The following is a 22,966-nucleotide window of genomic DNA, read 5'->3' as shown; positions in this document are numbered from 1 at the left end:
TCACAGTGAAACAAATGATGTGATCACACCACTTTTACCATGAACCAGTAGATGGCAGTAAGCACTTATAGGTTTGCTGGGAAGTCCAGTCTAGTTCGACAGTCGCAGTTTTAGGATAGAAGGTGAGGAAGAGAGGAACAATTCCAATTTTAAGGTTATGTTCAGAACAAGGGAACCAGTTTTCCATGGTCTTTCACAATGATATATTAGTCCCAAAAATCTTCGTGCTAAAAAAACTGAAGACATTTGGAATAGTATGTGTGTGCGCGCATGTAAAATGTCCCTGAATTAATTTATATCCTGTTCAGTTTTCATCTAGAAAAATGAAGGTATAAGACTAAGCTTTATTCTGACTAAAGGAGGAGATCTCTGAGTTCTTTGAACTTTGAACTTCATTATCCCTGCTATCAGAACCTAGTGTGTGATTCTGCCTACCCAGTCTGTTAAATTCTCCTCTAATAACTGGAAGAGTTTTATCATAGTTATTTTGATGCCAGAAGTCTTGTGATTTAGCCTTCTCAGGTAGAACTCCTCAAGTACATTGTGTTAAAATTGAGTGATGTGACCTGTCTGGATACCGGGAATTTGATTAACTGAAGACTGGGCCCAACTTTGTTTTGCTGTTATGAGTTGAACATGCCATTTTGTACCTTTTCCTGCTTCTACCTCCAACTAGCCACTGATATTTCAGGCATCTGAGCTATCCAGAGGAGTTGTTCAAACCAAAAATTTGCCGTCTCAGATGAGACTAACCATAACCAGAATTCATGTGATCCTTTTTGCTAAAAAGGAATGTTGTACATTTAGAAGATGTCTAATCTTGTCATTAAAAAGACCTGCTTCCTTGTTAGTTAAGCATATATTGCAGTTTTCTTTTCCATGCTTTGCTCAGAAGGGTACCAGAACTGAGATCAGTATAATGCCTGTTTCTCTGATCAGCTTCAGGGCAGCTAGACAGCTAGGCGAGATTGCTGCACTAGAAGTCAAGAAGACTCCTCTTCCCGAGTTGAAATCTAACTTCAGACACTTACTAGCTGTGTGACCCTGGGCAAGTCACTTAACTCAGTTTCCTCATCTGTAAAATGAGTTAGAGAAGGAAATGGCAAACTATTCCAGTATCTTTGCCAAGAAAGCCCCGATCTGGGGGTTACAAAGAATTGGACACAATTGAACAACAACAACAAACAGCACGATCAGCTTGAAATTATTTGCGCAGGAGTGTTTGTGAATATTACTGTATTCATATTCCCTCCTATCTGATTTGTACTCCCTTCTTCCTTTTGGAAGTAAAGTGAACTGATGGGAGAATAAGCATTTATTAAGTTCCTGTGCCAGGCACTGGGCTAAATATTTTTAACAAATATTTTCTCATGTGGTCTTCACAACAACCCTATGAGATAGGTGCTGAAGAGATCAAGGCAGATAGAGATTGTAACTTGCCTAAGGTCACAAAGCCAGTAAGTGTGTGAAGTAGGATTTGCACTCAGATCTTCTTGACTCCAAGCCTAGAACTCTGTCTACTATACTACCAGCTACCTGGGGGGCAGGAAGAGAGGGATGCTGTAGAAAAGTTGTGCATCTTTAGTTGAGCCCTGGGAATAACAAGAGCTGGCATTTTGTTTTCTTCTTCCTTTGGCAGTGGCTGTCCTCAGTGGGCACCAGAATTCAACCTTTTATGTCAAATCCAGCATTAGCCCAGATGATCAATTTCTGATCAGTGGCTCAAGTGATGAGTCTGCCTACATCTGGAAGGTGAGTGACCAAACTTGCCTGCAAACATGACACTAGAATACTGTTGCCAACTTCTTTCTTTATTAGAGATGGTGTGAATTTGGTACCGAAGCTAGAATGTTAGCAGTGTTTCCCATGCCAGGTATTCATCAAAGCCTGCTTCTTGCCCCAATTAGTAGCTGTGTCCTCATTGGTTGTTAAAAACTAGTGTATGCTATAAAACATACAACTCTTGTATTAGGAGATTTTCAAAACATATCCTTTCCTGAACTATGATTAAGTTGCTCAGGAATTTAGGAGTTCAAGAGGGTGGGTAGAATATCAGTTACTTTTTCCTCCTCTTCTTACAAAAATGTGCTGGCTCCCTTCTTCCCCCACCCGTGTCTTCTGTATGGAACTATTAATCCCTATACCATGACTAGGATTCCTGGTGATGGTCTTCTCTTCCCCTACTCACTAATAACTTTTTTTTCACCCAATGGGCATTAGAAAGTTTCTTGTAAGTCCCAGACCCTGTGACTACTCTTTCAGTCTTATCCCTACACAATTACCCTAATGAAATATCATGATTTGCTTGGTTTTAAAAAATTCAACACCCCTACTAAGCTTAATTTCTTGAGCCCTATTTTTCTGCTTTTTAGTTTATTATGTGTAATGCTTCTTGGCAGCTGAGAACTTTGCCACCACTTGGAACCAAATGAAAAAAGTGTGAATGTCACTTAATGAGAAGCATTTGCTGGTTATTGAGAGGTCTCTTGGGAGAGGAAGAATGGGGCAAGGGGTGGGAATTGTTTACAGCAATACTTTGGGAGCTCAGGGATGGAGAAATACTAATTGACTTTCTAAAATCTGAAAATTAAGTGCCTTATGAGGTTTCCACACCATTTCTCAAGTATTAATGGGAAATTAGTGAAAAATAAGTTATCTAAGCAGTGACAAAAGGTTACAGGGTCTAAATCTCATCTTCAGAGCCTCTCCTGGGTCTCATAAATCCAAATCCCATCAATTCCCTCTCCTTCCCAAAAAAGGGCTGGTGTGCTCTTATAGCTTCCTAAAGGTGACAGAAGTCGAAAACTTAAGGCCTCTGCTGAATCTAGCTCTCTGATTAATTTCATTTGCTGGTGTTGGGCGACAGGGGTGGTCATAATCAACAGGTGTAATTGTGAAAACAACCTTTTAAGAAGCTTATTGCAGTATTCTAAGTGTCCACAAGATGATGGTAATGTTTCACTGAATGTCACACATTCTTTTCTAAGTTCATTTGTTGGGTGTTGTATGTTCTTAATTGAAAGCTAGAAAAATAAAATCTCACAAGTTTTCTTTCTGGTATGTTAAGTTATTTTTTACTTATGCAATTGTCTTTCTTTTACCTAAATAAAGGAAATTCTCTGCCCTAACCATTGGGTTCAGAGTGTTTCCATAGCATAATGCTTGTGTCACAAAATTTTTATCAGATCTGTTTTAGTATGTAGCCTATACTTCAGAATTCTCCCTTTACCCCATCACTACCTTCTAAAATTCATTTTACTTTGTATCCTGAGTTTTATCATCACGTTCTTGACAATATCAGCTGATTCTCTAATTGATAAGTAAATGTTAGTTAAGTGACTACTTTTTAAAAAATACTGTATTTCTGGTTTAAGGTTAGGCTCTCTTATCTTCTTATCCTTTATTTGTTTTTCCCTCCTCCATTTTTCCTTCACTTACCTACTTTCCTTTTCCCACTTCACCTTTCCTTATTCTGGCTCCCAAGCCCACTAAAGGGATTTACTTCTAGTATAATTTTTTGCAGACATTTCTTAGTTTTTGAAAAGTCCACCTTCTCCCCACCATATGCATACTAAGAGTCTTTTTTTCTTCCTCTGTGGGTGTCCAGGGGCATCTTCTTTCCTTATAAGAATAATGATAAAATTATTTGACTGGGTTTCTTGTAACCCATTTTCAGGCCATTGCACATGTGTGACCTGTTATGATTTTTCACGGCTGGGTCTCATGTCAGTGTTGAGTGACATGGTTTGGGTGATATGCTTTCCCGCCGGTCCCTACATAATTCAGTGTGCAGCTTCTGATATTTGAGACTCTGGCAAGGTTGCTGCTGTTCCTAAAATTGAACCTGCCTGGTTGGGTAGTTCAGTTTCTCTTATCCATTGTGAAAAAAGAAAGGAGATGTCTTCAAGGCCGAAAACAATCTTAAGTCTAAATGAATATCCAGGGCATTAAGTTGTCACCCTGTTTGAATGTTCTAGAAATCAACATTCTCATAAGCTTTCAGCGCCCTCATTAAGACTCAGAGGACACGTAGAAGCAAAAGAAAAGTTTTAAATCTTGGGAACCAAATTGAATTTTAACTCTTTGGTTACTTTGTAAAAATTAGCAAAAGAGAAAATATGATCTAGGTAGAAAGTGTCTGACATTCTGGTCCGGAATTGTGTTTGTTGAGTGTGAGGATTTTAGTGATAGTTTTTTCTAGTTTCTTCGGCTCCCTCCCGATTCCTTTCTGATGTAGCCATTGAATAGTATAGAGGTGGCTATAAATAAACTGTTTTGGCCCAATCCCTGACTGCCACTGACTGGCGAAACGTTGAGCCTGACACTTGAGGAAGTGTAAATGATCTCATGGCAGGAATAAAGATTAATCTTGTTTCCAACTGGACAGGGTAGGGAGATTCTGTAGGGAAAGATGCTGATCTTACTGCATCCTCAAGTGTGAAAAATGATTTGATGAGGGTTACAGATGAGAGTTCAGAGTAAGATACTTCTGGAGTCAGCTGAGTAGCTCTAGGGGTTTGAAATTTTGAATCCTTCATGCCTTGTATGGAGGTTTTTATATTTGTATTAATCAGAGCTGATGAGGGAGAGCCCTCTGTATTTCCTTCTAGCCTCTTGCATGTCCCCAAAATAGGTAAAAATAAACTCGTACCTCAGAATGCTTCCCCTTTTAACTTGGAAGCAAAGCATAAAACATAGAATGATTATACAATAATGTATAGTAAGTACAATAATGCTGTTAACAAAAAAAGGCACTTATGTTTTCATCAGAGAAAGTTGATCCTTGAGTGAAATAGTTTTCAATCCTGTACTCTAATGTTAAAACATCTGAAGTGATGGATTACTTGATGTTTGTCAGGCTTTTTTCAAACCCAGTGGTCCACAGCTCGGTAAGTTGTTGAAACAGCCTGATTTGGTTTTGGATTGCTTCTTTAAAAATGAATTTTATCCTTTAATCATCCTTCCGTTAAGCATGGATTTATTATAGTCCTGATCCCTAGTAAGAAAGACTAAGAGGTATTTATCCAAACACTTTAAACAAACCATCTGAAGGGACTGGTATTGTTGTTTCCATAACATTACAGGCTTTAGCTGTGAGGGTGTTTCTTGTGGATAATGGAAGATCACTTTAACCATAACAGATATTAGGTAACCCATTAAGGCATTGGACTCCATTCTTTTATTTTTTGCTTCATTGAGTAAATACTGTACTTATGGAGAGGAGTAAATTCATTAAAACTCACCAGGTTTTTTCAAAAAACTGAGTTGGATAACTTTTCAAATCATTGTGCTAGATCTCTCTGCCACAAGCTAAAGGAATCTATTAAGTTCACTTAGTCCTCATCACAAATATCCCTTTCAATGTTGTCTCCACTTTTTCCATGAAAATGAGCCATGATTTAGTTCCTCAGGACGGTAAGAAGAATCTCAGCCTCTGTACTTGTGTCTCCTACCAGTCTTCCTCTTAGTCATTTTCTAAATTCGTGTACTAATAATAGTGATATGAAGTTGTGTACAATCTTTTCTCCTGATTAATTCTCATGACCTGTGATAAAGAAACAATTGAAAGCTGTTGTGTGAGTCAGTGAAAGAAGCTCTCAAAAGCATATTACTAGTAACATTCAGTGAAGGAAAGTGAATCTCTTAGTCATGGAAATAGTATCAGACAACATAACCCACCTTTAAAAATCACACTGAAAATTGCAAAGATGATGATACATCCTTGAATGTATTAAAATTTGAATAAGAAAATTAGCTAGAATGGGGTTTTACTGAAGACATTTCTACTTGGCTAAAAGGAATCCAGGATACTGCATGAAATCCCAACCTTCTACCTCATAAGATTAAATAATTAAATTTATATTTGCTGTGATAAAAGTCAGCAAATTGGCCTTGTAAATTCATAGTGCCTTTGTTTCCAGAGCCTAATGCATGCTTTGGGCAGGTACCTTCAAAATTCGCAGTTAATTTTATGGTCCTGAAAATAACTGATTGGGGAACATAGAATATCTAGGCTATGCAGAATGGAGACTAAATTGACCCTCAGAATTTTCCCACTGAACAGTTCAGCTTTGACCAACCTGGACAGTTCACTAGCTAAAAGCAAGCCAATCCTCCCTTGAACTTTACTGAAAATGTAAATTATGATATCCATTCTGGAAGAATTGGTTTAACATGAAATCTTTCTCTCTAGGTTGTGGACTCAGACCATATATTCAGTCCAGATCAAGAACAGAAATAGTTAATTTGACTGTAATAAACAGGATTTTTTTTTTCTGGAGCATTATTACTAGAAGGTTACTGGGCAGTTGGCCTATATGGCTTGTGTGTTTTTATCTAATATTGTACAGGAAAAAACTAGAAGTTTCAAGGTCCTAAATATCCGTATAATCAATAGCCTCTGACTTTTAAAAGATAAGGCTACTTTACTACTATATTAACTTTGTTTTCTTTTTTCTGGGGAGAATAGATCTCTGAGCCTTGGTGTCCTCCTACTTTGCTCCTGGGTCATTCTCAAGAGGTCACATCTGTGTGCTGGTGTCCAGCTGATTTTACTAAGGTTTGTAACTATATCTTTGTGGGGTTTTTTGAGGATTGGCTTAATAATTATTTAAACTTTGTTTGAATATCTCCTTCAGCATGAAATTAGTCAGTCAGAAGCCTGGATTACAATTATTCATTCAGATTCTAATTTTGCCTGCTGTTAGAGAAACCTTATTATACAGCCATGAGTAGGAATGAATTCCAAGTCTCTTTGACTCCTGTACGTAAATAAAATTGTCCTAAAAATTTAATTGAATTTATGTGCTTTTTAATAATAATTAAAGGTTTTTACTTTACTGTATATTCTCAATGTGATATCATTAAAAATGACATCTTGATCAACATCTGTAGTATTATGTTTAATTACGGGCACCACATTTTGAAGCAAGAAACTATATAGAATGTTTGGAGAAAGGTGACCAGCATGGTGATGCTCCTGGAAACCATTTATGAAAACAGTTGAGGGAACTGGAGAGATGGAGTCTGAGGAATAATAACGCCCATCTTTATAATTCTTCTTGGTTACAAAGAACTTTACCTACATTATCTAATGTGGTCCTTTCACTAGCATTGTGAGTTTTAAGTAGTGTATTGTCCCTGTTTTGTAGCTGGGAACTGAGCAAATTGATTTGCCCAGTGTCATATCAGGTGTTATTAGGTGTTAGACTGAAACCAAAATATTCTGTAGACAAAGGTTCTTTCTACTAGACAAAATTATTTCTAACATGGACTGTTCATAGCCCTGAAATAAATCTTAATGCAAAGTCATTAGTTTTGGGGGGGGGGATTATTTTTCTACTCAGCTAAATTTAGTAATCCTTTAGAGTCAGCAAAGTTCGGGTTTACAAACATCAAAAGACTTAAACAAATATGGTGTAGCTGTCAGCCCATCCACAGGTGACGCTTCCACCTGGTAACCACTCTTTAGACATTTCCCTAAGAATACTTCATCCTAAGCCTAGGATGAATAAAGCTAAGACTACTGGGATTCCAGGCATTTTTTCCATACCAGTTATAGAGTCCTGGAGTCCTGGTAGGGAAAAGAAAAAGCTAACCTCTTGGGGGCCAGAGCTTTGGAAGACACGTGAGATTTTTTTTCCCCTTCAGTTACTGAACTAGAGAAATTGTATAAACAAATACTCAAGAGCAGCTCTGGCATCGGTGGCCAATTGCCGTAAGTTCTTCCAGGCCAAACTTTCTTGGCCATAAAAGGCCTGGGCACTGGAATGGTCAGATATTTTTAAAGGGGCGAAGGTTATTTTTAACTTCCTTAAGCCTAGGGAGCCAGATGTTTTCTTATTTGCTTTCATACCTATTAGAAGATGAACCTCGAGGGAACCTTCTCCTTCAACTCCCTTCTCCTTCTGCTCGTCACATTCTACATGAGTCCTGAGCTCTGCTGATAGTGAGCGTTGGAGAACTGGCTGGGAGTCAGAAGGGAGCTAGCTGTAAATACATTGACCTGACTTCAGAAGGTCTGTGATTTTCTTGGTGTGGGTACTTCCTTTATGGACACAGATCTCAAGTCTCCTAAGATATAGGAGGCTGTTGATGAAATACTGTTGCCAAAAAATGTTCATCACCTACTACCCAACCTCCAGGTCACTGGTATGGCTCAGTTGGTCCCTGAGCGGCATCCTGTTGCTAATGCTCTATGTACTATTGGCCTCACAGCCCGGAAGGGTTTTCTGGAACTTGTGCTACAGTCAGCTCCACGGGGTATCAATGTTGAACTTGAGTAGCAGGAAAATGTACTGAGTGTTGAGGGGAAAAAATGCTTCAAAGAAGCCAGAGAAGAAACTGGATGTCTTAACAACAAGATTCATGTTTATATAAAAGGTGTTCAGAACTTGTAAAACTGATACTAATATCCCTCTTGCTATGACTTACACAAGTGGATTGTAGCATAAAGGATTTACATTAAATTGTAGGAAGAATTTTCTGATACTTTAAACAGAATGAATGAGTGAATGCGATACATCCAAGGTAGCATAATAGAGTCGTCAGTAGGGAAGAGAAGTCTTGGGGGAGAAGTGAGAGTGGTCTGGAAATATTTCATAGATTATCCAGTGGAGAAGGATGAGAATTGTTCTTGGTCCTAAGGCAAAACTAGAAGCAAATGGGGGAAATCATAGGTGAGGCATACTTGACATAAAGAAAAACTTGCAAACACTTAAAGCTGTCCCAGAGTGGAATGAAGGGCTTTTGTTTTGTGAAGTTTGGATTCAGTCAAAGGACCTCACTTGAGGGCCTAGAGGGCCACATGCAGGTTCCCCACCCCTGGCATAGACCCACCTGAAAACAGGGAATTGGACCTTAAAACAATCTAAGGGCAAGGGATTTTCAGTCGAGCAAGACACTACACTAATACATTAGTTCTGAAGGCCTAGCTAGCTTTGTCTTGTTGCAAGTATGACTCAGCTGCAAGATACACTGTGAGTTGAGTTTCTTTAAGAGGCAACATGCTATGGTGGCTACAGTGCTGTACTTGAAGTCAGGAAGACCTGGTTCAGATTCTGCCCTCTGACAATTACTAGCTGTGACTACTAAACTTGAGCCTCAGTTTTATCTGCAGAGTGGGGATAAGAGTAATACAGAGTGTACTGTACAGGATTGTTGTGAGGTTCAAATGAGATAATGTATGTAAAACTCTTTGTAAACTTTAAAGCCTATGTAAATGTTGCCTTTTCCTCCCAGATTGCTACATGCTCTGATGATAATACCATGAAGGTTTGGCGTTTGAAGCGTGGCCTGGAGGAAAAGCCAGCACCGGACAACCACACATTAGTGGGTTGGGCATATCAGAAGAAAACAGAGGAGAGAGCTGGCGTAGGTAAGTATTCCGTTCGCTTCATAATTTGGTGGTTTGAATAGGGGAGGTTTATTTATTTGCACTTACAGATAATTCCAAGCCAGACTTCATCTTGTTTCCATATATAGGTAAAGGAGAGAATTGTCATCTCCCCAGCATAAATGCATCAACTCCAAGCTGCTGAGTTTGACCTATGTATACATTCAGTAATAAAAGTGATCGTTGTGATGGTCAAAAAATATCTAGTGGGTTACCTGAGCACTATGCTGTATATCATAAGGATACAGAGTAAGATTCCCTGCTCCAGAAATTAACAGTCTAAGGGAGATAGATGTATTATCTTTACTTTAGACAATTACATTTATAGGAGTGAGCTATAAGAAGAAGGTGGTCTTAAAAAGGGCATTAAGACTAGTGGTAAATGCTAGGATAGAAAAAGAAAGACAGGACAGTCCCTGCCCTTAAAGAGCTTATATTCTAATAAGGTAACACAACACATAGGAAGTTTTCAGCTGCCAGTCAGATGGAAAAGCCCCATGATCTGTAAGGTACAGTGGCAAAGCAATTTGTAATATGTCTTTTTTAGTGTCATTTCTATTAGTAAAACCATAGCTTTCTGAAGTTGAACCATTTGAAAGCACCAAGGCTTTTGATGACAAGAACTTTCTTTTCTGGCTCTTTGATAGCTGTAATAATATAACATAGTAATAATATCTGTCCCTGAGGAGGCGAGGACTGTAGAACTGGCAGAGGGAGTGAACATGTCTTGGTTGTGAACAAGGTTGTGAATAAGGGTTGCTTTCTCAGATAGTAACTGTAAGGACTAGGCTAGGAGCAGAGTTAGTGATGGGTGGAAAAGGGCATCTTGGGCTTTCCTGCCTGAGGAGGCAGTGCTGAAAGCAAGGCTGGTGCTCTTGGGGCACTGTAATTCTTGGGGTTCTTGGGCTCTGAGACCTAAGCTGTCTTCACGGAGGTCTAAGGAGAGGTAACTCCCCTGATCCATCTCCTGTCTCTCCCACAGGATGCCTGGCTGCTTCCTTCACAAAGCCTTACATAATTATAAATGTCTTTCAGAAGATAGAAAGTGAAACAGGAGGATGTATAACAGGTGTACACTCGTTTTCTGATGAGAGGAATGAGAACTCACTTATTAGTCTGTTAGTTCTAAGCAGAGCCAATTAATACTTAAACCACAAACTCTTCATCTCCAACAGGTTACTTGGCATTGTGTGGGGTTTTATGCATCCATCACTCTACAAATGACATTTAATGATTTGTAGGATTTGAGCTTGAAGGGGACCTTTATAAATAACCTAGTCCAGCTCTCCTTTTATAGATGAGAAAAAAGAGGCAAATGAGTTGCCCTTAGTCACACAATACATAGCAGAGCTGAGATGTGAACATACGTTTTCTGACTCCAAATGCAGTCACTTTTCATTACAATATGTTGGCTTTATTACCTTTCAACCAGTTTTGCAGCATTGTCCAGGCATTATTTACTTAAGACTACTAGGTTCAAATCCTGTCTTGTTTCCTTACTATCTCTGTGACCTTGGGCAAATCACTTAATTTCCTCATATCCTTTCTCATCCATAAAATGATGGTGTTGGACTTAATGACCTCTGAAGTCCCTTCCTGCCCTGAGTCTAATAAACCATTCTGTGCCTCAGATTGTTTGCTACAGCGTTAGGAATAACAGCTGTTTACCAATACCTGGTGCCTAATACTTTCTGTGATTTTTTATATCCTTTTTATTTACTTATCTTTACAGATTAGCACATGTAGAATGTAAGCTCCATGTGGGCAGAAGATAGGTGGGATTGGGATCTTTACATCCCAACACCTAGCACAGTTCCTGGCACATATTAAATATTTAATAGATGTTTGTCAAAGTGAAATGAATCTGACTCCCTTATAAAGATGTAGCAGAATTGTTTCCTTATAAAAAGTGAGTTCTCTACATCTTTTAATGGAGAACTGTCATTCAGGAAGTCTGCAAAACCATTATTCATTCCATGCCATTTGTCTTCCCAGTTTGAGAAAATGCCCTACCAAGGGTCAGTGAGTGAAGCATCCATTTGGGTAGGTAGAAAGCACAATATTTCATTCTATGAAGAAAAACCACACCAAGTTGGATATTGTGGGGGGGGGAGGGCGGTGGCAATTGGGGTTAAGTGACTTGCCCTGGGTCACACAGCTAATAAGTGTCAAGTGTTTGGTCTGAGGCCGGATTTGAACTCAGGTCCTCCTGACTTCAGGGCCAATGCTCTATCCACTGCACCACCTAGCTGCCCCTAACTTGGATTTCTTTAGAGCAGGTTTTACAATAGCCCTGGGCCAAATCAATCTGTCTTTCTTCCAACCCCCATGTCCTCCTACCCCTTCATAACTCCCCTGAAGGAAGAGGAAATGCCCTAACCTTACAAACACAACAGGCTTCCTGTCGGCCTGGGTAGAAAACATGAAATGTGAACTTTGAGAGCATCAGAGAATTTAAAATCTGAACCGCCACTGGCTCTTTCTTCCCCTTTCCTTCTTTTTGTAAAACCGGCACATCACAAAGCCCATCAAACTATTTCAGGACTCTGGCTGAAATGTTCATCAAACTATTCTCCCACCCTCTTGAATGGAACGAATGACTCTTCTGGGGCTGTACAGTGACTGTTGACCTGTACTGAGGAGCACAGCAAATGAAAACTTCCTTCCCTCCTGAAATAATAAGTGTACCCAGTCTCCAGAACATAACCTCTTACATAACCAGGAACCTCTGTGGACAGAGTCCCTGCTAACTTTTAACTCCTTTTTCTTATATGCTCTGTGTATTTGATGTAAACTGGATTTTTAGCTGGCTTTTCTACTGATGGTAATACAACTTGGCTATACTTCATGGCTGGAAAGGGAAAGGTTTGGGCTTGGGTGGTGGGGAGTGGGGAGACAGAGGTTAGTTCCTGAGAATGACTGTAGATAGCAGGAACTGGAGGAGACCTAGATTTAAATTAATGACGGAGTACCCTACAAGAAACCTTATCTTTTTCTCAGAATCTAACCTGAAAAGTATTTGGTTTAAAGTGGACTCTCACTTTTCCTAGCAATGTAATATGAGGATTTGTATTCTACAATGCCTGATGGACTTCTTTTGAGATTTTAGGATTTCTGCTTTTCAGTCCACCCTTTTCTTTCCTCATAAATTATTAAGGGCTATTAGAGACTAGAGAGAAGGCAGAGAGTTGGCAAATGCCTACTCTTAGAGGCAAACCTACCTTTGTAGTGAAAAAGTTTTGTGATTCAGGACAGCTAAGTTCTGTGTGGTTGGTCCTAACTTAAATGTTTATTTAGACCAGGAGGAAAAAGTCATACTTGCATATTAACCCTCTTACAAATCCAGTTCCGTTGTGAGTCCAATTCAGTAATTAAACTAATCCAAGTTCTAATTCAAAAGCTGTATAGCTGCAGTATGAATAGATGCCTTCTGCATACCATTTAAAGGTAAGAACAGAATTGTAGAGAGTCTGAACTCAGGAAAAAATTTAAAGGTTGAATGGTTGTGGCTTTTATAAAGTAGCAGCAATGGAAGATGTGTAGAATATAGATTTTTCTAGGGTAACTGCCATACGTCATTCCTGCCACACTCCAGAAATGAATATCAGAATAATAGGACATGCACAGAATTGTCCTGTCAAAACCAGGGTTGCATCGTTTTACAGAGAATAGACAAATTTGAAAGCACGTGTTACCATACTACTTGTAATTCCATCAGCAACTTGGCACTTCCTAAAGGTATAAAGATTGACTTATGTTCTAGCTTGAGAACACTCAATGTCCTCTCAAGTACATGACTCTTAGCATCAGAACAAGGACCTCCCTTACCTAAAAGTTAATAAGTTCAAGGAGATTTTTGTTACACTCGGAATTTCTCTACCTCCTTTTAGCTTGAGGGCCCTCTGTACAAAAGAAAAAAGTTCACAAACAGGTTTTGCAGATTTCCATTTTACCTTGTAGGTCACATTTCTTGATTAGATTTCTTTGGCTTTTCCCTTGATACAAAGCATCCTGAATCATTGCCATGTGACTAATGCAAAATTTTAATTTGATTCAACAAACATTAAGGACCTACTATGTGTCCGGTACTGTGCTAGGGTGACAAAGGTTAAAAAGAAAAGAAAAACAGTCCCTGCTACCTAGGAGTATATATTCTACTGGGGAATATAACATATACACAAATAAACAGAATAAGGTATATTAGTAAGCACAAACGTGGTGGAAGGGAGAAGAGAGGTAATGGGTAAAGTATCATAAAGGAGGTAGTTTTTGTTACTGATCAATTGCTTCCAACTCTTTTTGTGACCTCCATTTGGAGTTTTCTTGCTAAAGAAATTTGGCAAAGACACATAGTGATTTGCCATTTCCTTCTCCATTTTATAGATGAGCTGGAAGTTAGGAAAACCTGAGCTCAACTCTAGCCTCAGACGCTTAATAGCTGTATGACCCTGGACAAATCATTTAACCTACTCATTGCCCTAATTTCCTCAACTGTAAAACAGGAATAATAATAGCACTTATCTCCCAGGCTTGTGAGGGTCAAATGAAATAATATTTGTAAAGCACTTAGCACAGTGCCTGGCACATGATGGGTACTTAATAAATACTTGTTCCTTTCCTTTAGAAAAAGGGAAGTTTGGAGAAAGGGTGTGTCCAGATGGGAAGATATGAGATACCCAACAGCACCTGATAATACGGGAGTTTAGGCTAGAGTTGGGCTGGGTATATAGATTTGAGAGTCTGCAGCATACATCTTATGTTTGAACCTTTGGGAGCAGGTGTGATGATAGGGCAGAGGAATGGCGTCCTCTCGGTGCTGAGCATTTTCACACCTGGGAAGCTGTCACATGCCCGGAGCTCTGAATTTTTGTAGACCATCATCCAAGTCCCAGTCCTTGCCCTTACCACCTGATTCCTCATTTCCATCAGCCCCCCCCAAAGTTTGAGCCTAACTGCACCCAGGCCTTCCGCTGCGCATTCTGGAATGCTTGTTCCGTAGGCAACAAACTTCCCTTCATCTTAAATAATTTCCTCTTCCACTCCTTTCATCTGCTAGCTGTTAACTGAAACCTGGCTTTCCTCTGATGATACCCTTCCCTGTACTCACTGTCCTCAGCTCACTGGTTGCTCCCCATTGCCACTTACAGGTTCTCCCCCTACTTTCATCTCTCAATAACCTCTCTTCCTTTGCAGTTCCTGCTGTTTATGTCAACCACCCCATCAAGATTCTGAAAGTTGTTGTTTTCAAACCCCTTCCCACCCCACCTTCTTCTGCCCTCCTTCCCTTCCTTCCTCAATGAGTTGGATACTTGGGTCACAATTTTTCTCTCCAACTTCTGCCCTCATCACAGTTCTTCAAACAACTCGCCTTCCTCTACCCAACCTCAGCCACTCACAAAGATGGTCGTATCCTTGATCTTGCCCACACCCACAAATCTATCACCTCCACGTACAAGAATTTTGAAATCCTCTTATCTGACTATAATCTGTGGTCACAATCTATGATACTTTCACTTCCTTTGCCTTTCCTTACATAGCCGTGCTCCTTATCTGCACCATGATACCCTGACCTCCTTGACCCCTGAATTCTCTCCCAGGCCATCTCTCCTGCACTAGCCATTTTCTCCTCTTCTCCCCATCTTGACTCCTTGGTGAACCAATTTGACCCTACACTGCCCTCATCTCTTGAATCCCTGTATTACCCTTATAATACCGATTACGTGCAGCCAGACCTCAGCCTTAGATCATCTCCATCCATTGCTTTACCTCCTTCACATATGCCGCTGAACAAAGATGGAGAAAGTGATGCAATCTTGCTGACTGGGTTCACTATGAATTTGTTATATAGCCTCAACTGGGCCCTCACTACTACTAGGCAATCTTTCTACACCTCCCTTATCAACTCACTATCTCACTCTCACAGCAACTCTTCCAAACCTCCTCCTCTAACCTCCCATGGCTCCCCTTTCCTCATCCTCTCAGCTAAGAACCTTGCCTCATATTTTACAGAAAAGTCAGAGACCGTTTGTTGTGAACTCCCTCTTGTCCTCTCTTTTTTCTCTCCTATCATTCAGGTGCCCTCTGCTACTTTCTCCTTCACCCCGGGCTCACGTGATAAAGGGACTCATTCTTTACCAAGGCCAATCCCTCTACCCGCTCAAGCAATCCCATTTCATCCCGTCTCCTCCAACAGATTGCTTATTCTGTCATTTCTACTCTTTCAATCTCTTCCTCTCGACTGACTCATTTCCTACTGCTTACAGACATGCCCATGTCTCCCCTATCCTGAAAAAACCGTCACTTGATCCTTCCATCCCCACTCTTATCCTATATCTCTTCTGACCTCTGTAGCTAAACTCTTTAAACAGGCCATCTACAATAAATACCTCTTTTTCTCTCTCACTCACTTCTTAACCCCTTACAGGGGTTAAGGCTTCTGACTGTGTCATTCCACTGAAACCACACTCTCCAAAGTTACTAATGATCTCTTAGTTGCCAAATCTAATGGCCTTTTCGTAGTCCTCATTCTCCTTGATCTCTTGGCAGCCTTTGACACTGTTGATCACTCTCTTCCTCGATACCTTCTTCTTCTTACCTATCTGACTTCTCCTTCTCTGTCTCCTTTGCTGGATCATCTTCTAGATCGTGCTCTCTAACCATAGATGTCCCTCAGGGTTCTTGTCCTGGGTCCTCTTCTCTTTTTCCTCTGTACTTTGTCACCTGGTGATATCATCAGCTTCCATGGATTTAATTACCATTTCTTTGCTGATGATTCTTAAATCTACCTATCTTGCCCCAGTCTTCATATTCCCATCTTTACCTGCTTTTCGTACATCTCAAACTGGACATCCAGTCGACATCTTAAGCTCAATATATCCAAAACAGAACTCCATTCTTATAACACTCTCCCTTCCCTCCCAACTACTGTCTTCCTTGGCTTCCTTTAAGTCCCAACTAAAATCCCACATAATACAGGAAGCATTCCCCAAGCCCTCTTAGTTCCATCTGTTATTTCCTATTTATCCTGTATGTAGCTTGCCATGTATATTTTAGATTAGATTGCAAATTGGATTGTAAATTCCTTCTAGGGACTGTCTTTTGTCTCTTTTTGTATCTCTAGCATTTAGGAGATAATAGGTACTTAATAAATGATTATTGATTGATAATAATGAGATAAGAACCTAGGACAGAACCTAAGGAAGCACCAGTATTGAGGCGGCCAGAAATGTGTAATGGTCCGCCAGAGGAGACTGGAACCAGGAAAGAGCAGCGTCATAGAAGTCTGGGGAAGAGAGAGGGCCAGGGAATAGTCATCAGTCTCAGTAGCTGCGAAGAAGTTAAAGAGAATGGGGTCACAGAAAAGAGCAGTTAGGAGATCATTGGCATACACAATGAGTATTAAAAATATAACTGGAAAAACCAATAAATTTAACCTGAACATTGTAATGACCAAGCTTGTTTCCACTGAAGAATTGAGAAGATATACCTCCTTCAAGTGATTTGTTGAGGTAGAGGGTTCTGGGTGTGGAATATTGAATGTGGTATCACATGTGCTAATTATGTTGGTTGGTTTTGCTGAATTGTTCTTTTCTTTTCATTTTTGTTAAAAATGAAAGTTTGATGAATAGGAGAAAAGGCAAGAGGATATTTGAAAATGAATGATGTAAAAATAAAAAGACATTTAAAATTTTTTGTTATTTTTTAAAAGATCATTGGTAACCTTAGTAGCTTTAGGCCAGTGGTAGAGTTGAAAAGCTGATTACAAGTTGTTAAGAATGAGTGAGTGGTGAGGAAGTAGAGGTGATGAGTATGAATAATTTTTTTTTCCTCAAGAGTTTTCACTGAGAGAAAAGCTAAGGAATTATGGTCAAGTGAGGTTTTTTTTTTTTCCTGAAGAATAGAGCAAACCTAAGCATATTTGTAGGCATCAGAGAAGAATCTAGTAGATTGAACACAAGAGAGGAAACAATAAATTGATTGAAGGAAATAGGATCAAGGACATAAGCAGAGGTGTTGGTTGGTCTTGTCATGGAGTAGAATCACTTCTTTAGAGAGAGAAGTAGAGAAGGACAAGACATAGGGGGAATTTCTTACTGGGAACACAAGAGATTCATGATGGGTATCCTCAGTTTCCCCTGCAAAGTAGGCAAAGATATCTGCTGAGGGAGGAGTGGCTGGAATGGCATTAGAGTACTAAAAGAAGGAAAGATTGAAGAGGTACTAGGGGGAGGATAAAAATTGATGAAAGAAGAATTAAAAAGTACGGATATGCAACAGTGAGGACCCAGGTGGATTAGATAATGTGAATTTTTAGTGGACCTAGTTTTTCATTTCTTACAGAGTCATTCAGAAGAGATGTATGTGATGTAAAGAACCTTGTGAAATTTAAAATACTTTATATGTCAGCTGTCTTCATTATCATCATTATTATTCCAGTGACATATTCAGTAGCTTGAGAGTAAAGAAAGTGGCCACCCAGGATTGAGTGCTGACAAGGTATGCATGACCATAGGACAAGGTGGCAAGGAACTGGAGGCTGGAGTATTTTGTATAATAACCACTTACATATAGCACTTTAAGGTTTGCAAAGCACCTTATATACATTAACTCCTTTGAACCTCACAATAACCCTAGGAATTCCCCATTTTACAGTTGGGGAAACAGGCTGGATGGTTAAGTGACTTGCCGTGCGTCACATGAGTAGTAGGTGTTTAATATGGATTTAACCTAGGTTTTTTCTGACTCCAAGTTTAGCATTCTATTCAGTTACTGAATTGATTAACTTAATAAGACTGAAAAGAGGAACATGAGGCTAGAGCAGAACTGGGAGAATAGGAAATAATGGAGGAACTGAAGGTCATAGTGAGGAAGGCTTAGAAGCAGTAAAATAGAAGGAGAGATGGAAGGGCAAGAGATAATGATCAGAGCATGATTTCAGAGTTCAGAATCATGGAGTTACAGGTAATGCTAAGAACTCAAAGTAAGACTACATCTGTAGGTGGCTGGGATGGAATAAAATTGAAAGTCATGGGAATTGAGGAGGCTGGTTAATGTGGAGGTCACAGTGTTTGAAAGGATTTGTATATTGAAGTTCCCAAATATGAAATAAGAGGCTTGTGGAAGATAGACAGTGAGTCAGGTACTGAAATCCTTGAGAGAAAAGGAGGGTGACCAGAAGCTGGTAGATCACAGCAATGTAGATCTCTGCCAACATACAGAGATAAATGGAGTGAATCTCAAAAGGACGAGAGGTTGCTGAGTGATGGTGACAAAGGGAGGATCTGGAAGTGTTGGTAGTGGAGCAAAGCAGGGAGTATTTTAACTCTTCCTCCTGGCCCAAGTAATACACTGTAAAGATTGAATGTTTTTGATCTTGGGCAATTCTTGGTTACCTAGTCTAATATAGGCATAAGCATGGATAACTGAGAACCAGAGGAAATCTCATATCAGTTGTTAGTGACAACCTGTTTACCTACTCAGTCTTTCATTAGAGCAGCTGATAGAACCCTTTCCCGACTCCCATTCCCATATTGCTCTTAAGTACTAAGGAATAGAAAAAATAACTTAGCAGCATCCAGAAAGTATTTCTGGCTTTGATGTCTGACTTTTCATGACTGTCTCTTCCTCAGCGGCAAAGACAACAAGCAACCAGATGACTCCTGCCAAAGCTCCTAGAGTAAAGAACAGTCCACTTGTTTCTTCTCCATGGTCAGCATCTTGTGCTCCAAATGACGCTGGGGATCTTCCTCTCCCTTCTAACACCCCTACATCCTCTGTGAAAACCCCTCCTGCCAATGCCCAGACTCAGACCAGTCAGGACTCTCCATCTTCCATTTCCCCCAAGCCACCTTCATCTTCCAAGATTTTGTTTCAAAACTGGGTGAATAAGACACCCTCTTCATCTCCATCCAACATGCCACCTGTTCGTGAGATCCTGAATCCATCTCCCAGGAAAGCCCTCACTCCTGTGAGTCAGACTCTATCCCAAGCAATGGCCAACCCTGAAACAGCAGCCCTATCTAGAAATAAAGCTAAGAGGAGGTTGGATTCGAGCTGTCTAGAAAACACAGAGCAGAACTGTTTAAAGGGCTGCAGCTGTGTCACAGAGCTGGAGGGGAAGGCTAAAAGATCTCATCTGGATCTGTGCTGCCTGTCAGGGAACCAGGGGACCAGTAGTAATGACCTTCTGGGACTCACCAAATTAAATGAAATGGAAAAGGCCAGTGAGAATACTACAGCTCCATTGTCTCCTGCCAGTGCCTGTACTCTAGCAGGCTTTGGATCACCACCTCTTTGTTTCAAACCTTGCGGAGGAGGCCCTGAAGTGGTAGACAAAGAGAATAGTTCCCCTGAGAGGAAGAACTGGCTATTGGCAATGGGGGCAAAATGGAGGACTGAAAAAGGTGGGAACCGGAGTCCTTCTAATGGTTCATCTTCTCAAACTAAGAGACAAGATGGAAAAACCTCTCCAGTAAGTCCTTCAGGCATCTTGGTTAAAGGTGGTCAAAGCCTTCAACAGGTTTTCTAAACTTAAATGGTGCTGCATACAAATCTTTTGGGGATCCAGATCCCTAAAGTGAAGAGAGCCCATTTAACTCCTTTGTTGAACTATTTTCCACAACTATTGCTGTCCCTTGTAATTTAAGGGATTATAGCCTTATGATCTGATAGGAAAGGGATCTATTGGCAATCCGGGATAAGAAATGGATTTCAGCAGCCGTGAAAAACTACTTTGAGGTCTCATGCCCTAGGAACAGGGTACAAAGGAATTTATTTTAATAGATTGTTGAGCAACTTATGGAATGAATGTTTGCCACAATCTCTGCCCTGTAGAAATTTAAATACTTTGAAATGTATTGTCTACATCTTCTAACAAATACACTGAAGTGCTGATCAGAAATCTGTCATCTTATAAAACTTCAGAAGTTAGGTATTCTGTTGCTGAAATAAAAGGAACTGCTATCCATTGCCTACCTTGTCACACCAGTAGCATCCAGCTACTTAGTAAGTGAGTCAGAATGAGCAAAAGAAAGCCAGTTCATTAAGTGGAAAACATTATTGCAGTCCTTTGGAGACACTTGATTACTGAAGAATGTCAAGTGTGTTTTATCACAGCTTGAAATTTTTCAATGCCGTGTTATAGGAAGGGGCTGAGGGTAAGTGATTGCAGGAAGCACAGAACCCCATCTGCTCCCTGTTCTCCCTAGAGAAGAGGGTTTTGGTGATCAGGCTTTGCTATTGGCAGCTACGTTTCCAGAGAAACTTTTAGCCCACTTGAGTAGTTTACAAGATTCCAACAATCCTTCAAGTCCAAAAAGACTTAGCCAGTCTTTCAGAGACTCCACAATGATAACTAGCATTTGTATAGCACTTTTAGGTTTGCAAAGTGCTTTACATATGTGTGTGTGAATATGTATACACACATATACATGTATATACATGTAGCCAGTTTGTAATAGAACTAAGTCCGAACAACACAATTAACTCTTAATTGTCCATAATTGCTGTAAGAAGGCACAAGACTAACATAAAACCAACAGTAATATCTTCAACCAGTAGTTTTGGTCTCCACCCCAAGTAGTAAAACTGAGTGAAGTAGAGGTGATAATGAGCAAAAATTCAAGAGAGAAATTCAAGTCAGAGATAAAAGGAAGTGACTTGAATTAGCCCCTGAAGTGTCAGGTTAACTCTATATGATTAGCTTAACTTGTGGATATCTACTTTCCCACATGCTCTAGGAAGGTCTATATCCAATTTAGGAATGGGTAGAGTTCTAAAAAATGTGTTTGATGGTTGGAACTTGGGATACAGTTTCCCAGAGAAACAATACCTAGGTTCTCTGGGTTTGCCCACAAAAGCCTACTTAACTCATAATAACAGTAATGACAATAGCTGACACATTTGGGCTTTGAGATTTGCAAAGTATTTTGTACAAATTCTCTCATCCTTATTTTGTAGATAGGAAACAGGCTTAGGGCAGGTAAGTAACTTACCCACAGTCATGCAGCTAATAAGTGTTTGAGGTAAGATTCACACCTGGATTCCTCCTAACTCCAAGTACAGTACTCTATCCATTAGACTATGCTTAATTATAATATTAATAGGATTAGCCTGAAATCTGTTAGCAGAGGGCCATGTGGTACAAGATGGGGAATAGTATTTCCTCCCTCTTTCCTGGCCACAAGGCAATCTAATTAGATTATATCATGAGCCAAGTCAGTCCCATAAGCCTCTCTGAAGTTTTTTTTTTTTAAGAGGATGCTTATTAAAATGATTTGCTCATTGGTGGAATTTCAGGCGGAATAATGAAGGGGAGCTGGAAATCAAGCAGCTTCAGGAAATCAGAGATATTTGTAGGTATCCCAGGGTGGTTAATGTGAATCAAATGAGAGCATCATAAAATATTTTGCAAACCTTGAATATAAATAGGGATTACTATTGTTATTACTCCAGCAGAAAGGCCAGCATGTGGTACATTGATCCACAGTTTTACTGGCAAATGCAATTATAGCTACAGGAGATAATGGTTTCAAGGTATTTAATGCTGAAAATTGACAGAATAATCATATAAATATCAGAAGTAGCTTGAATTTGCTTTTTCTTCACTTCTTGAATAATTAGAAGTATTGTACAAACAACAGACCTTGATGTTTGCTGTTTTTAGGTTGCAACTACACCTGGTTCCATGAGGAAAATCTGTACATACTTTCACCGAAAGTCCCAAGAGGAATACCGTAGTCCTGAGCAGTCTAAAGAGCTGTAGATCATTCATTTAGAACCTGAACATGGTGAGTTAATGGAGCTTTGCTCCTCTGCAGAAGCAATTCAGATGACCTAAAACAGTTATAGTCCGTGATGAAACTAACTTTTTTTCCCCTTCTTTTTAAAGGAAATACCTCAGCGTTGAAAATCAGCAGGAAAAGCTATGTCCTGGAGATAGCTAGCACCTGGTTCTATTAGCATAGTGTAGATTCTGCATCTGTAGGGGAATGCAGGCTTGCATTTTTAAAGTTTGTTTTTTAAAAAATTAATCATTTTCTAAAGAACATATTTGAATAACTGATTCTCTTTGGAGAAATGACATAGCTGCTCTGCAGTAATAGCATAGCACCTTCCATAGGCACAGGACCTAGTCATGTAGCTTTTTGTTCCGCAGACTATGGTGCAGAGCAGCGAGAGAGGCCATGTGAAGTCCTCTGAAGCTATCCGGATCTGCTCAGTGTTGTATTCCTTTGTGTAGCAAAACTGCATGACTATTTATGAAGAAATCTTGTAATTTGTTGTAAATATGAAACTTCCATTTGGGTGACTTTTAGTATTACCAAAAAAAAATTAAATGAATTAATAAGAAGTGTTTGATTTTTATTTGTCCTGACATAATATTAAAATACTCCTGGAAAGAGGCAGAATTTTTTTTTTTAGATTTGGATTGGTAAATTATTTTTATTATAAGGCTAATGATCAATAACTATTTGGAAAAGCAGTATGGCAGAGAAAAATAAACTACATCTGGAAACACAAGAATCCTGGGTTTGAATCCCAGCTCCTCTTAAAATTGGATCATTTTTGACA

At 39.6% G+C, this 22,966-nt stretch overlaps 1 protein-coding gene across 3 annotated transcripts in view; it reads left to right on the top strand.

Annotated features, from left to right (window-relative positions):
- Positions 1-22,745, top strand: part of DTL (denticleless E3 ubiquitin protein ligase adapter) — a 45,359-nt gene extending 22,614 nt beyond the window's left edge. For 2 of the 3 annotated variants that reach the window (XM_021007895.2, XM_021007899.2), the window contains exons 11-16: positions 1,640-1,752; positions 6,470-6,559; positions 9,241-9,376; positions 19,024-19,865; positions 22,059-22,182; positions 22,284-22,745. In XM_021007895.2, coding sequence (XP_020863554.1) covers positions 1,640-1,752; positions 6,470-6,559; positions 9,241-9,376; positions 19,024-19,865; positions 22,059-22,157 — 1,280 coding nt within the window. In that variant the 3' untranslated portion in view covers positions 22,158-22,182; positions 22,284-22,745. The remainder of the gene's footprint in view (positions 1-1,639; positions 1,753-6,469; positions 6,560-9,240; positions 9,377-19,023; positions 19,866-22,058; positions 22,183-22,283) is intronic. The other variant, XM_021007902.2, reaches the window with a different exon arrangement.
- The last annotated feature ends 221 nt before the right edge of the window (positions 22,746-22,966 follow it).

The sequence above is a fragment of the Phascolarctos cinereus genome, unplaced genomic scaffold, assembly GCF_003287225.1.
Source record: "Phascolarctos cinereus isolate Bilbo 61053 unplaced genomic scaffold, phaCin_HiC Scaffold_5;HRSCAF=322, whole genome shotgun sequence".
In the NCBI taxonomy this organism is placed as follows: domain Eukaryota; kingdom Metazoa; phylum Chordata; class Mammalia; order Diprotodontia; family Phascolarctidae; genus Phascolarctos; species Phascolarctos cinereus.
This window is presented reverse-complemented; position numbering and strand designations above follow the sequence as displayed.